The 12867-nt window shown below is 38.4% G+C and overlaps 2 protein-coding genes across 3 annotated transcripts; one reads left to right on the top strand and one right to left on the bottom strand.

The window, feature by feature from the left end:
- Nucleotides 1–1664: 1664 nt before the first annotated feature.
- LOC114358421 (myb/SANT-like DNA-binding domain-containing protein 3) lies at nt 1665–10318 on the bottom strand. Of its 2 annotated transcripts, XM_028312393.1 has the most exons (5): nt 10180–10318; nt 9410–9801; nt 8875–8946; nt 2359–2542; nt 1665–1950 (listed from the first exon to the last, which is right to left on the bottom strand). In XM_028312393.1, the coding sequence occupies exons 1-5, from the start codon at nt 10251–10253 to the stop codon at nt 1773–1775; spliced, it is 900 nt and encodes a 299-aa protein (XP_028168194.1). In that variant the 5' UTR covers nt 10254–10318; the 3' UTR covers nt 1665–1772. The 2 variants fall into 2 exon arrangements, with proteins under 2 accessions (XP_028168194.1, XP_028168195.1); XM_028312394.1 differs by lacking the exons at nt 1665–1950; nt 2359–2542 and adding an exon at nt 7582–7817.
- On the top strand, nt 3898–6147 carry LOC114358422 (uncharacterized). Its single transcript, XM_028312395.1, has 3 exons — nt 3898–4059; nt 4672–4855; nt 5785–6147. The coding sequence occupies exons 1-3, from the start codon at nt 3984–3986 to the stop codon at nt 6008–6010; spliced, it is 486 nt and encodes a 161-aa protein (XP_028168196.1). The 5' UTR covers nt 3898–3983; the 3' UTR covers nt 6011–6147.
- Nucleotides 10319–12867: the final 2549 nt, after the last annotated feature.

Below are 12867 nucleotides of genomic sequence, written 5' to 3'. Positions count from 1 at the left end.
TTACTCTAGCGAGCAGCGGAGTGACCCAGCTGTGACGCGTAAAATACGGACTAACGAAAATTTAATAAAAAAATTAACTTCATGAAAACCATTTCTTTTTCTTTTGCTTTCAATATTCCACACGTTTCTACATAACCTGTTAAAATTTTTTCGGTGATAAAAATTTAGTGGTGTATTGTTTCTTAATAAACACATCCCTAAACATTAGACCCGATTTTCCACCAATGCGAAGCGGAGACGAGATGAGAATCAGATGTGTGGCAGAGCTGGCACACCAAAGCGGAGCGTATGAGTTAAAAGTGCCGCACTTTTATGCTCTTTGGTGCCGCATTTTATTAATTCATAATTTCATACAGCACATATTTTTCCCATTATGCGGGCTACACGCACACGTGTCGAAATCTTTATCACAACAAGGCACTAACATTTTACGCATTAAGTAAACCTAAGTAAGTAGGTACTACATAATTAATGTAATCTACTTTCTTTCCAGCTTCTTGATCCTGAAGACAACATGCTGCTTAGAAGACCATACCAACCATACCCGGATTAGCTTTTATTTGTATACTGGTCTTCCCTTAATGAGCTCAACAATATCATGCGTTGCCCGTGGTCTTACTGCTAAGTCCTACTGGTAGGAACTTGGTAAGAACTTAATTTTTTTCCGTGAATCTAGCAGGTAGGACTGATCAGAAGGACCATTGGCATAGCACGAAAAATATTATTATTACAAACACATAAAACAAAATAATCAGAAAAAGATTAAATACTGCTGAACTGTTTTAATATTTTTAGTGTCTACTCCTATACCTCTAGCACGAAAAACTTTACATTTGACAAGTAAGTCCCTCAAGGGTGTAGACTTGTAGAGACACCTCCCTGACAGTCAGACAGAAACAGATGGGTCTAGACAAAGTGCAAATTATAATCGCAAACCAGTCGCAAAGTGGTCGAAAAGCCCCTTTTTTGTATGGAGTTTTGACGGATTCGATTTTCGATTCGATCAAAAAGTGCGTTTTGTCTAGGGGGGCAGTGGGTCTAGACAAAGTGCAAATTATAATCGCAAACCAGTCGAAAAGAAGTGGTCGAAAAGATTTTCGATTCGATCAAAAAGTGCGTTTTGTCTTGGGGGGCTGTCTTCATAATAATTATCACAACGTTTCAAATTGTGAGTTTTAGCACAGAATATTATTATAGTTCCATAATACTGGACTGTCCTATCGATGACATTGACAGTGGGGCGCCACCGTCAATACCGGATCGCTGGTTCCGATTTTTGCCATGTTGGAAACCATATAGTTGAACGATGGTAGCGCCCCCCTGTCATTGAGTTTGGTGGGACAGTTCAGCGTGGGTCATCTAGTGCCAACTTCAACAAGGAATTTGTGACTGAGTAACAAGTGTCATTCTCTGTGTGGCACTCTGTGGCCAGAACCACACGGTTTAGTAGTAGGGTCAGATACTAAGTTCGAAATAAAACCTACCTAAAGTCTAGTTGGGGGAATCATCACAGTTGCGGAACCGACCCCATAAAATTACAAAACCTATGTATTCCTACCTAGGTATTCCTAACATGTATTCTTCCGAAAGCCTCACCTACTCTCAAAACTCGTGTTACGCGAAATAAAAGTGCAAAATGATCCAAAGAATACCATTTATTCAAAACCAATACACTAAACCCGTAACCAAAAATATTTAATCCAAAATAAATCTACATCAAAACCTATTCGAAATAGCGGGCTTCACAAGATGGCGGTTAGCAAAATGGCCGACTAGACCCACTTCTTGGCAATGCCGACGGTTTTGCGCAAATGCATGTCGTCAGGGATGGGCATTTGCCCGTATTTGTCGACCCCGGGACCCGGCGCCAGTTGTCGATGGTGGCGAGCGATTTTGCAAATCGATTGCGATGGAGCGTACCGATTATGATAGTTGTAGAAGTGGAAGTCGCTGGAATGAAAGAATAAAAATCTCTATTAGTCGGTATTCTAGGCGTTTTTAAGGCACTTAATTCGCGGGACCAAAATCGCGATTCCCGCAAGTGGAAATCCTGTGCAGCTGGGATCTACACCTTAGCCGCCAATAAAGACCCAAACAGTTGAATAGTCCCATTGAATAGCTATCACTGTGTGAAGACTTTGAAACCGCCATTATTAGAATAAGTAAGTAGGTAGGTTATTATAATTATTGCAAGATAAAGAGCAGGTAGCTGGCAGTGAGCTTAAGGTGGTTAAATGAAAAACTTGGAAGATTTGGGAATTTCTGTAAGAAGGTTTAAGCCCAGGCAGCAGACTTTGACTACCTGAAATGAATCTACGAGGAGTTTTAAATTACCTATAAATAAATAGTTGTACTCACTCGACTTTGGGAAACTGGAAGGGGTTCCGCTCTCGGCCCATATTAGTGTCGATATACCGCCGCCAGCGGCACCCTAACAACCGGTTGCGTCGCAGAGAGTAGTGGCGCACGCGCGTGTAGTCAAATAGCTTCTTTTCGAATAAGGGTAGTACTCTAAAGTCGTTGGAGAAGGTCTTTACTATTGCTGCAAGGATAAAATGATAGAGTGATTAGGGTCCAAGGAAAAAAAATATTGCACAGGGGTAGGAAGTAAAACAGCAACCTAGTGACTAAAACAGCTTTTCCTGTAGTAGTACAAACAGCTTGTCTAGTAGCATAAACAGCTTGTGTAGCAGCTAAAACAGCTTGTCTGGTTTTGCGGAATTGCGTTTAGACAGTGTGGGATTAGGTTAAAAGATAGGAAAATGAATTATTATAAATTACTTAAGTCAGAAACAAGGTTCTGGGGTGGAGGCCGCGTACCGGAAAACGCAGCGTGGGACGTCCACCCACAAGGTGGACCGACGACATCATAAAGGTAGCAGGAAGGCGCTGGACGCAGGCCGTTACCAACTGGGCAACATGGAAAGCATTGGGGGAGGCCTATGGAGAGGGAGGGAGATGATGATGATGAAATCAAAACCCTTGTCGTGGCTAAACGCAATCCGGGAGAGCCACAATGAAGAAAAAAAAACATCTTGTCCAGCAGTACAAACAGCTTTTCTAAAGTCTGGTCCGTAAGCAGGTAGAATTTTGTCCAATGACCCCTAGCTACCCATCCTTATCGCTCGCGCGTAATTATGTTGCTATCGCGCTCGCACACTCACTTCGGGTGCCAGTCGCAGTCGCGACAGCAATATAATTACGCGCAAGCGATAAAGATGGGTAGCTAGGGGTCATTGGACAAAATTCTACGTGCTTACGGACCGGGCTTAGCAGCTAAAACAGCTTGTCTGATAAATAAATAGATAGTAAACTACATAAATATTTGGCTTAGCTCTACCTTCGTCAACGGAGATGTCCGGTTGTGTCCGTTTAATATGGCGGCATGCTGCGTATGGGGAAGCTGCATCATCATTCTTTTCCATTTCAGATAGGCTATTGTGAAGAGAGCTTTCAACAAACTTTCCCTGCAAATGGACATGTGTACGGAATACTAAAAGAAAGATAGAAATAAAGCACCGCACAAACTAGATCTCGACAGAAAATGATGAAGTGTCAAAACGGAATGTTCTTTTTTTGGTTTTTCTTCTTTTTTGAGGAAAGAGGAGAGGATTGTTATTGTTAGTTTATGAATTTAAGAAGTTTTTATTTAAGGCACAGTGTAAGTGCACAGTTTAAGTAGGCGCGTAGGCGGTCTTATCGCCAGGGAGAAATCTCCACCAGTCCAGATAATCCAGAGAAAGGACAGTAAGTTGTTAAACTAAAATAATACAAGCTTTGTCGTCTATACATACATACATATAAGAACTTTTTAAAAGTCTAATAAGTTTTAAAAAGTATAGCGTCAAGCGTCATGTTTGAGAGGTCCCATCAAAGAATATATTTACTCTGACTGTCAATTCTACCAAACAATACAGTGCCCAAGGAAATATTTTTAAAAACCAGAATCACAAATACTTATTTAATAGTTTCTCTAAGACAAAATGGCCAGAAACAGCAGTTTATACGATTCGTGCAAAAACATAAAAAGGGAACCCATGTCACATGTTGCTGATGAGAGTGAGTTATTTGTATTATCATAAGTACAGACTACACCCTCTATTTCTGCAGGCTGCTGCTTCCCGGTTACAGAAGAACAAATCCATCTGTGTATACTTCCTATGACTGTTGCTAGTGTATAGCAACACAATTTTATGCTTTATTGATTGATTGATTAACGCCCGTATTCACAAACATTTCTATGAGGTCCCACAGTGCGTGTGGACGCACAGGTTGACATTGACACACGAACCAATCATAGAGCTTTATTCAACAACGCTGTGCGTTCGATTTGCTGCTTCACTTTTGTAACCATCGTTTGTGAATACGGGCGTAAGGTCCTAACCTAAGTAACTAGGCTTCAGCCTTATTTAGTGTAAGCGCCATAATTTTATGGGATCGAAAAAGAGACAAGGCTTTTCTATGGACAAGGTTTTTTTTCTATAAATTACCTAGTAGATACCTAGTTACTTACCTACTCTCTTAAAATATTACACAGTACACTGTGGGTGCAACTGTCCTTTTTCGTCATCTCTCATCAACTACAGTAGTAATTAAATTACCATTCCTCCTCACATATATTTCTATTTTTCATACCTCATCATCAGCCTTCCATCATGCGTTCCATTTTAGACATAGCCCGCGAGATCGGCAACAACTACCGCACCATTCCCACGTTCGAAAAGGGCCTGTTTGAGCACCAGTTCATCCGCCACTACTCGCTGCAGAGGAACCAGCAGCTCAAGTGTCGCTGGTCGGTGTACAAGCAGAATATTGAGGGGAGGGTCTTCGCGCCTTTTCAGTTTCCTAACCACAGGTAGATTATTTGCTCTGTTATCACAGGTGGAGGTTAACTTATTTTGACATTCATCATCATCATCATCTCAGCCATAGTACAATAGTACATCAATTTGGTACCAAAATTATAATTATTATTTTTAGATTGTATATATTTTTTGTTTTGTATTAGAATAAGTTAAATATTGTGTAGGTTTTAAGTGCATGTAATTTGGTGCCAAATAAACATTTTTTGTTTCTTTCTTTCTTTCCATAGGACGTTCACTGCTGAACATAGGCCTCCCCCAATGCTTTCCATGTTGCCCGGTTGGTAGCGGTCTGCGTCCAGCGCCTTCCTGCTACCTTTATGATGTCGTCGGTCCACCTTGTGGGTGGACGTCCCACGCTGCGTTTTCCGATACGCGTATTTTGACATTACAATTAAGTTAACAATCTCGACTCGAAAACTCAACTGGAAAAAATCTTAGATTTTCCCACTGGGCAGCTGTTTGTCCAGAGCCTCACGATGAAGGGAGCCCCCTATGAGTTGTATTATTCTGTGATTGTTACCTAAGAATTAAGTAGTGTAGTTCTATATTTTTTTTTCAGATCACCTTTTTTTAAATGTCCAGGCCTCAAAATTTGGCGAACGCGTAGTCCCACATATCGCGCGCGAATTGTGTTGGAGACTAAGATGATCGATAATTGTATTTTATTCAATAAGTAGGTAAACATACAGGTTACATATCAAAATACATAAACAAAATGAAAAGTGTCTGACTCCAACCTACAAGTAGCATAAATTTAAGAATTACGATGATTTAATTTACGTTTTAATTTAATTTTAATTGTTTCATATCAACTATTCCTTTCTAGAAAGGTCTCATCTATCTATTCCTAGATTTATAGATGACGATAGCAGTACGCAACGCTTTGCAACTCTAATAAAATAGTATTAATAATCTTCAGGGATTTGCACTTCTACCAGAGCGCTATTCGATTCGCACCGTCCGAGTCGATATATCGATACCCCGAGCATCGAATGAAGTTGAAGCCCGGCCCCGGAGTCGATTTCCGGGGACAGATGCCCATCCCTCAGGAAATGCACATGAAGCGCGGGAAAATCGAAAAAAGTGACAGCCACAGACAAAAAATTAAATCTGCGAAGAAAAAAGTTACCGGTGCAAAGACATAAGTCCTATACTGTTTGCTAATAGATTTATTTAGGATATTTTGTATGTTAATGTACTTATTTACTTTGTATGCAATGTTAATTTTGTAATAGTTTAATTTTTTATGTTCAACTCATTTTGTAAGTTTGTTTTGTTAAGAGCTTTGTTTAGTTATAATTTTAATAAAGTTATTTTGTTTACGAAAAATTCTTTCATTTACATTTTGTATACAGGGTGACAGGTAAAGCGATACATTCCTTGAAAGGGGTTAANAGCTTGTATTAGAAGACGGGGCTCACAGTTTGAGCAGGACTTAAAATAATGTACCTAGATAAAATTAGGTGATACAATTATTATTAAAATACTAAGTTTTCATTCATTGAGACCCAAGAACAGTTGTTAGTGTGACTTTTTTATTTATTTATTTTTTTATGAAAGTATCTTACTAGACGTTTAAATTCAAATAAAAAAATAATTATGTATTGTTTGTTAAACACCTGTACCTTTTTGAATAGCTAATGAATCAAGGAACTAAATTCTGTAATTTGTACACAACATTCCATACATTTTTTCTTGGAAATTCTTCGTTTAATTACCTAAAACATATTTTTTTTGCAAAATAATACATGGTTTTTTAGCTTTTACTTGAGAAATGATGATTCTTTCTTGCAAATTTTAATTTTAAATGTCAATCTTATTATTTAGCTATACGAATACAACAAAAAAGTTAACATTATTCCGTATTCTTCATTGCAAGGGTACATTTTAACATAAAAACTGGAGATTTTTAAAAAAATACTTAAATCTCGAATAACTTGGAAATGAACAAGTTTCGGACATGGTGTCATATGACTTAAATGACTGCAAATAAGCTCTACTTTAACCCCTTTCAAGGAATGTATCGCTTTACCTGTCACCCTGTATATGAGAGAGACACAGTAAAACACTGGAATCACGCACATAATGTTTTATAAATAAAACACCCACAGACATAATAATAATTATTGAATGTCATAATTTATTGACACCCGTATTCACATTTCACATTAAACAGTTCGCGTGGTCGCTCCGGCACTATGCACGCGTCCCGTCCGAAACGCACAACTAAAGTCCGGTCGCCGAGCAGATAGAATTTCGTCCAATGACCCCAAGCTACCCATCCTTATCGCTCGCGCGTAATTATATTGCTGTCGCGGCCGCAGTGAGTGTGCGAGTGCAACAGCAAATATAATTACGCCTGATCGATAAGGATGGGTACCTAGCTTGGGGTCGTTGGACGAAATTCTATGTGCTCGGCAACCTAATTCTATGTGCTGACTTTATCTAGGGTAGCCGCCAGGTAGCTGAGGGCACTAATAGTAAACAATAGCTTAACTACTTAAATACATATGGAAATAGACTTATATTTAAGTTACTTAAAATTAAATTAAAATTCAGTTACCTAACTTAACAACTTAATATGTGTAAATCAGTCTTTAAGATATCCAAATATGAAATATCCAAACACCGAGGATAAACTAGAGGTCTAGTTTTTAGAAGAATAATTTTGTATTATAAATAATAATTTAATTTTTGACTTTTATTTTATACAAACACAAAATATTTATGAAGTTTTATTTTCAATCTGTTTACTTAACAGTTCAATTTCTAATTTCAGTTTTTGTATTTGTAAATCGTGCATCTGTTTCTCGTGTTCTAGCAAATTCTTTTCTCTGTCTATCAATATTTTTTCTCTTTCTACCCTCAACTCGTGTAATGCCTGGTCCTGTTGAATGTTCAACGTGGTACGTCTGACTTTTATATCTGTCTCGCTTGGGAATCTCTGGCTACCTGCAAAACAAATTGTGAATGTGTTTAAAATACTACAATAATTTCACTTCGCGATTAACGAGAGGTTTTGTCGCCTCACTATTGCACAGACTAAAAATGCGTTAATGTCAGTCGGCCATATTTATTTACGTTTCTGCTGAAGTCTAAAGAATTCGACTAGATCGTTTCATCCACGAAGACGCGCCCCACCATTCTTCCGCCAATGTTTCAGAGTTATCGGTACACGCTAAATCATCCATTAGTGCACACGCATACTACAATAATGCCGCTCAGATTGCTCGGATCACACTCCCCGCACCCCGCGCGACCGAGACCAAAAATTGGTGGGGCGCGTTTTCGTGGATGAAACGATCTATACATTTATTACTTACTAGTGGCCCAAGTACACTATGCAGGAAATTGGCTTAGACCATTGGTTCGAAAGGGGGCGCGTCTCAAATAAGTTTGGGAACCAATGGCCTAGACGTAATAGTGTGAACACCTGGCTCAGTTACTTTCTCCTTCCCCCATTCGTGCGTCGCCCATACTTCGGAGTGTGATCTAGCGCGTCTCGGTCAATTTTCCACATAAGGCCCAGAACAGACGGTGAAACGCAACTGCAACGAAACTGCAAATTTTTGATGATTCTGATGAATGAAACTGAAACTAAACTGGTCGCGTCATGTGTGCTCTCTCAACGGACGCTATGGCAGAAACTTAGATGCAACTCAAAAGTAACTAGCAGTTGCAGTTTCGTTGCAGTTGCGTTTCACCGTCTGTTCTGGGTCTAAGTGTACTTGCACCAACAAATCTATACTAATATTATAATCTATACTAATATTATAAATGCGAAAGTAACTCTTGCCTGTCTGTCTCGCTTTCACGCCTAAACCACTGAACCGATTTTGATGAAATTTGGCATAGAGATAGTTTGAGTCCCGGGAGAGGACATAGGATAGTTTTTATCCCGGTTTTTGAAACAGCGCGCGCGATAACTTTTCTGTGACAGACAAAATTCTACGCGGGCGAAGCCGCGGGCGGAAAGCTAGTACTGTTCATAAATAAGTACAATACCTACATGTAACTATTGGATCGTCATTGTCTGGATCAAGATGGTTTTCGAAATATGGTTCCTCTGCATCAGGTTTAGCTAAAAACAAAAAATAATATTGCTTTAAATAAAGTAAGTGCTAGTTAAGAAATAATAATTTTAAAAAAAAAAAAAAAAAAAAAAAAAAAAAAAAAAAAAAAAAAAAAAAAAAAAAAAAAAAAAAAAAAAAAAAAAAAAAAAAATTATGATATAGGTATTAAACTGGATGTATGTTTGTAGGCCACTATCAACTAGTGAACATGGAAATCATTGGGGGAGGCCTATGTTTAGCAGTGGACATCCTATTGCTGAAATGATGATGATAGGTATTAATAGGTATCTAAAACTCGAGAATGGCTGGACCGATTTAGCTTGATTTTGGTTGGGAAATTATTTTTATACTCCAAGGAAGGTTTAAGCGGTGAGAAAACATGGGAAAATTGCGATTTGATTTCAACACATATGAAGTTTTGGGCACAGCTAGTTAAGAAATATATTTTATGATATAGGTTTAATTACTTACCCTCAATTGAATTTGAATCGATTACTTCCGGGACTTGCACGTTAATAAATGAGTCAATTGTGCTTATATCATTGTCAGACGTACAGCCATTTTCATCTTTCGTCAGATGTAGAGGATCTGCAGTTCCACCGATGCGTTTCAAAGTCAACGATTCCTGAGAAAGTTCCTTCTTTCTTATCGTCTTCATGTTCTCCCAGCATCTTTTCAATTGGTGTGTGAGCCTCTTTGAGACGAACGGTTGAGAATTATAAGCGATGGTGAGATCTTCCCAGGCCCGTTTCTTCAACCGGATATTTTTAGCGTTGACGCGCTTATCTTCAATGACAGGCCGTTCCCTTACTAAAGCTATAATCAGCTTTCTTTCAGACGGAGAAAACGCAAGCTTTTTTGAACTGAAAAATAATAACATTCTTTTCACTATTTTAGTTGTGAATACTCAAACATTATTAAGAGGTCTCACAGAGCGCGTGGACGCACAGGGTGACACACGAACCAATCGCACAGTTCTATTCAACGCTGTGCGTTCGATTTGCTGCTCCACTTAAAAAAGCATCGTTTGTGAATACGAGCGTTAGTTTTATGAATGAAAATAACGCCCGTATTCAGCATCAAACAATAAGAGGTCTCACAGTGCGCATGGACGCACAGGGTGACACACAAATCAATCACAGAGCTCTATTCAACGCTGTGAGTTCGATTTGCTGCTTCACTTAACATCGTTTGTGAATACGGGTGTAATTAATTAATGAAATCGAAGTATTCCTACTGACCTGACGGTATTATTTGACATGGTACACAAAGTTGTAGGTTTATTATCCTTAGGTAATATTTTCACAAAATTCATTAATCGGCTTCGGCACAACAAAATTACCAAAAGAAAGACACGAATGCGAAACGCGACGAATTGTTATGACATAGGACAGAAATGAAATCAAATGTCAGTCAATCGTCAGTCAGCGGAGTGAACTTGCTGCGAACTGCGTAAAAACGAACCAATCACAAAGCTCTATTCAAGGCTGTCCCTTCGCATAGTGATGTGACAATCGATGTGTAATTAATCATATCGACCTTAGTTAATTTACGACAATCATTAAATTTTATCAATAAAAATTGCATATTTTAGGACTCATTTGAACTACAGTTTAATAATCAATACTTCTTTCGAGCAGTATTCGTCATTTATAGTTCCAAAATACTGAACTGTCCTATCCATGACATTGACAGCGGGGCGCCACCGTCAATACCGGATCGCTAGTTCCGATTTTTGCCATGTTGGAAACCATATAGTTGAACGATAGTAGCGCCCCCCTGTCATTGAGTTTGGTGGGACAGTTCAGTGTGGGTCATCTATAGCTGAAATGAACGAAGGAAAAACACTTTTTCAGGCATACAAATAAAACTAACACATTCTAGAATAGAATAGAATAGAATAGAATAGAATAACGTTTATTTTGCTGCCACATGAATACACATACATACAAAAAACAAACGGTCAACATTACAGAACCAGTCAAAAGAATGATAATATACAACGTGTCCCAAAATTCAAGGATAAGCCGGCGCCGCAGGGTGGACATAGTCATGACTACTTTAGGAAAAATAAGAAAAAAAATCTATCTCGATTATTTTTTAAGTTACACAATAAATTATGAAATTTGTCGAAAATTGACACCCCTTATGATATTTTACATTACCACGACTACAATTTTTCAAATACTTCAGTTTTTTTGTTTGTATCGGTAACTTAAGTAGTGCTGCTGTCCACCCCAATTCTTAAAACCCTCAGAACCCTTGCAGTTTTTACACAAAAGTTAATCAAAATATGATATTTCCTTAAAATTTTGAACGATTTTTACTTACACTCCACTTTGACTCGTCGTTTTGTAAAAAAACAGTATAAACACTACTGCGGCAAGTTTTTTATAAAGTTGACGCAACTATCCAAGATTCCGAAATGGTATAATACTCTAAGAAAACTAGTCGCAAAAAAGATATGCGTACCATTTTTACAAGCATTTCGCTTGTAAGTTAGTATGAGATAAATCTTGCAACTGAATTTAAAACCAGTTCTCCTTAACCAATTGAGCTGAAATTTGGTATACTTGTGTAAGTACGATGACAATGCAATATTATGGTACCATTGAGCTGGATGGAGTATGGAGGTGGCCATAGGAACTCTTAACGAAACGGCGGAATTACATCTAGTTTGGGTTCGTTGGACTTGTCTTTTCGAGCACTTTAGTGCTAGATGATGTTCAGGGTCCTGATGATGAAGTCAAGAGGTGGCAGGAGCTGGCCATAGGAACTCCTAAACGAAACGGCGGAAGCTTATCGAGTTTGGGTTCGTTGGATTTGTCTTTTCGAGCACTTTAGTGCTAGATGATGTCCAGGGTCCTGATGATGAAGTCAATTATAATTTTCAAACGAAGTCAAGCTTGTTTTTAAATAAGTTTTTATTTATTACAACTTTATTTTAAGCTTTTTAGTTGTTTCTCAATCTCATGGCCTAAGTGCTCGGGAAGACAAATCCAACGAACCCAAACTCGATAAGCTTCCGCCGTTTCGTTTAGGAGTTCCTATGGCCAGCTCCTGCCACCTCTTGACTTCATCATCAGGACCCTGAACATCATCTAGCACTAAAGTGCTCGAAAAGACAAGTCCAACGAACCCAAACTAGATGTAATTCCGCCGTTTCGTTAAGAGTTCCTATGGCCACCTCCATACTCCATCCAGCTCAATGGTACCATAATATTGCATTGTCATCGTACTTACACAAGTATACCAAATTTCAGCTCAATTGGTTAAGGAGAACTGGTTTTAAATTCAGTTGCAAGATTTATCCCATACTAACTAACAAGCGAAGTGCTTGTAAAAATGGTACGCATATCTTTTTTGCGACTAGGTTTCTTAGAGTATTATACCATTTTGGAATCTTGGATAGTTGCGTCAACTTTATAAAAAACTTGCCGCAGTAGTGTTCATACTTTTTTTTTACAAAACGATGAGTCAAACTCGAGTGAAAGTAAAAATCGTTCAAAATTTTAAGGAAATAACATATTTTGATTAACTTTTGTGTAAAAACTGCAAGGATTCTGGGGGTTTTAAGAGTTGAGGTGAACAGCAGCACTACTTAAGTTGCCGATATAAACAGAAAAACAGGAATATGTGAAAAATTGTGGTCGTGGTAATGTAAAATATCATAAGGGGTGTGAATTTTCGTCGAATTTCATAATTTATTGTGTAAGTTAAAAAATAATTGACATAGATTTTTTTCCTTATTTTTCCTAAAGTAGTCATGACTATGTCCATCCTGTGGCGTCGGCTTATCCTTGAATTTTGGGACACGTTGTATAATAATTAATCGGGACAGTTACTTGGCGGCGCTGCAGCAGCAAAAAGGTCCCCGTCTCAGCATGTGTCAAGTGCATACCACATGACGCTGATTTTCAGACGGCGGC

The sequence above is a fragment of the Ostrinia furnacalis genome, unplaced genomic scaffold, assembly GCF_004193835.3.
Source record: "Ostrinia furnacalis isolate ACB-3 unplaced genomic scaffold, ASM419383v2 OfSCF3909, whole genome shotgun sequence".
NCBI classification, from domain to species: Eukaryota; Metazoa; Arthropoda; class Insecta; order Lepidoptera; family Crambidae; genus Ostrinia; species Ostrinia furnacalis.
Note: the sequence above shows the minus strand (reverse complement) of the source record. Positions and strands in the feature narration are given on the sequence as shown.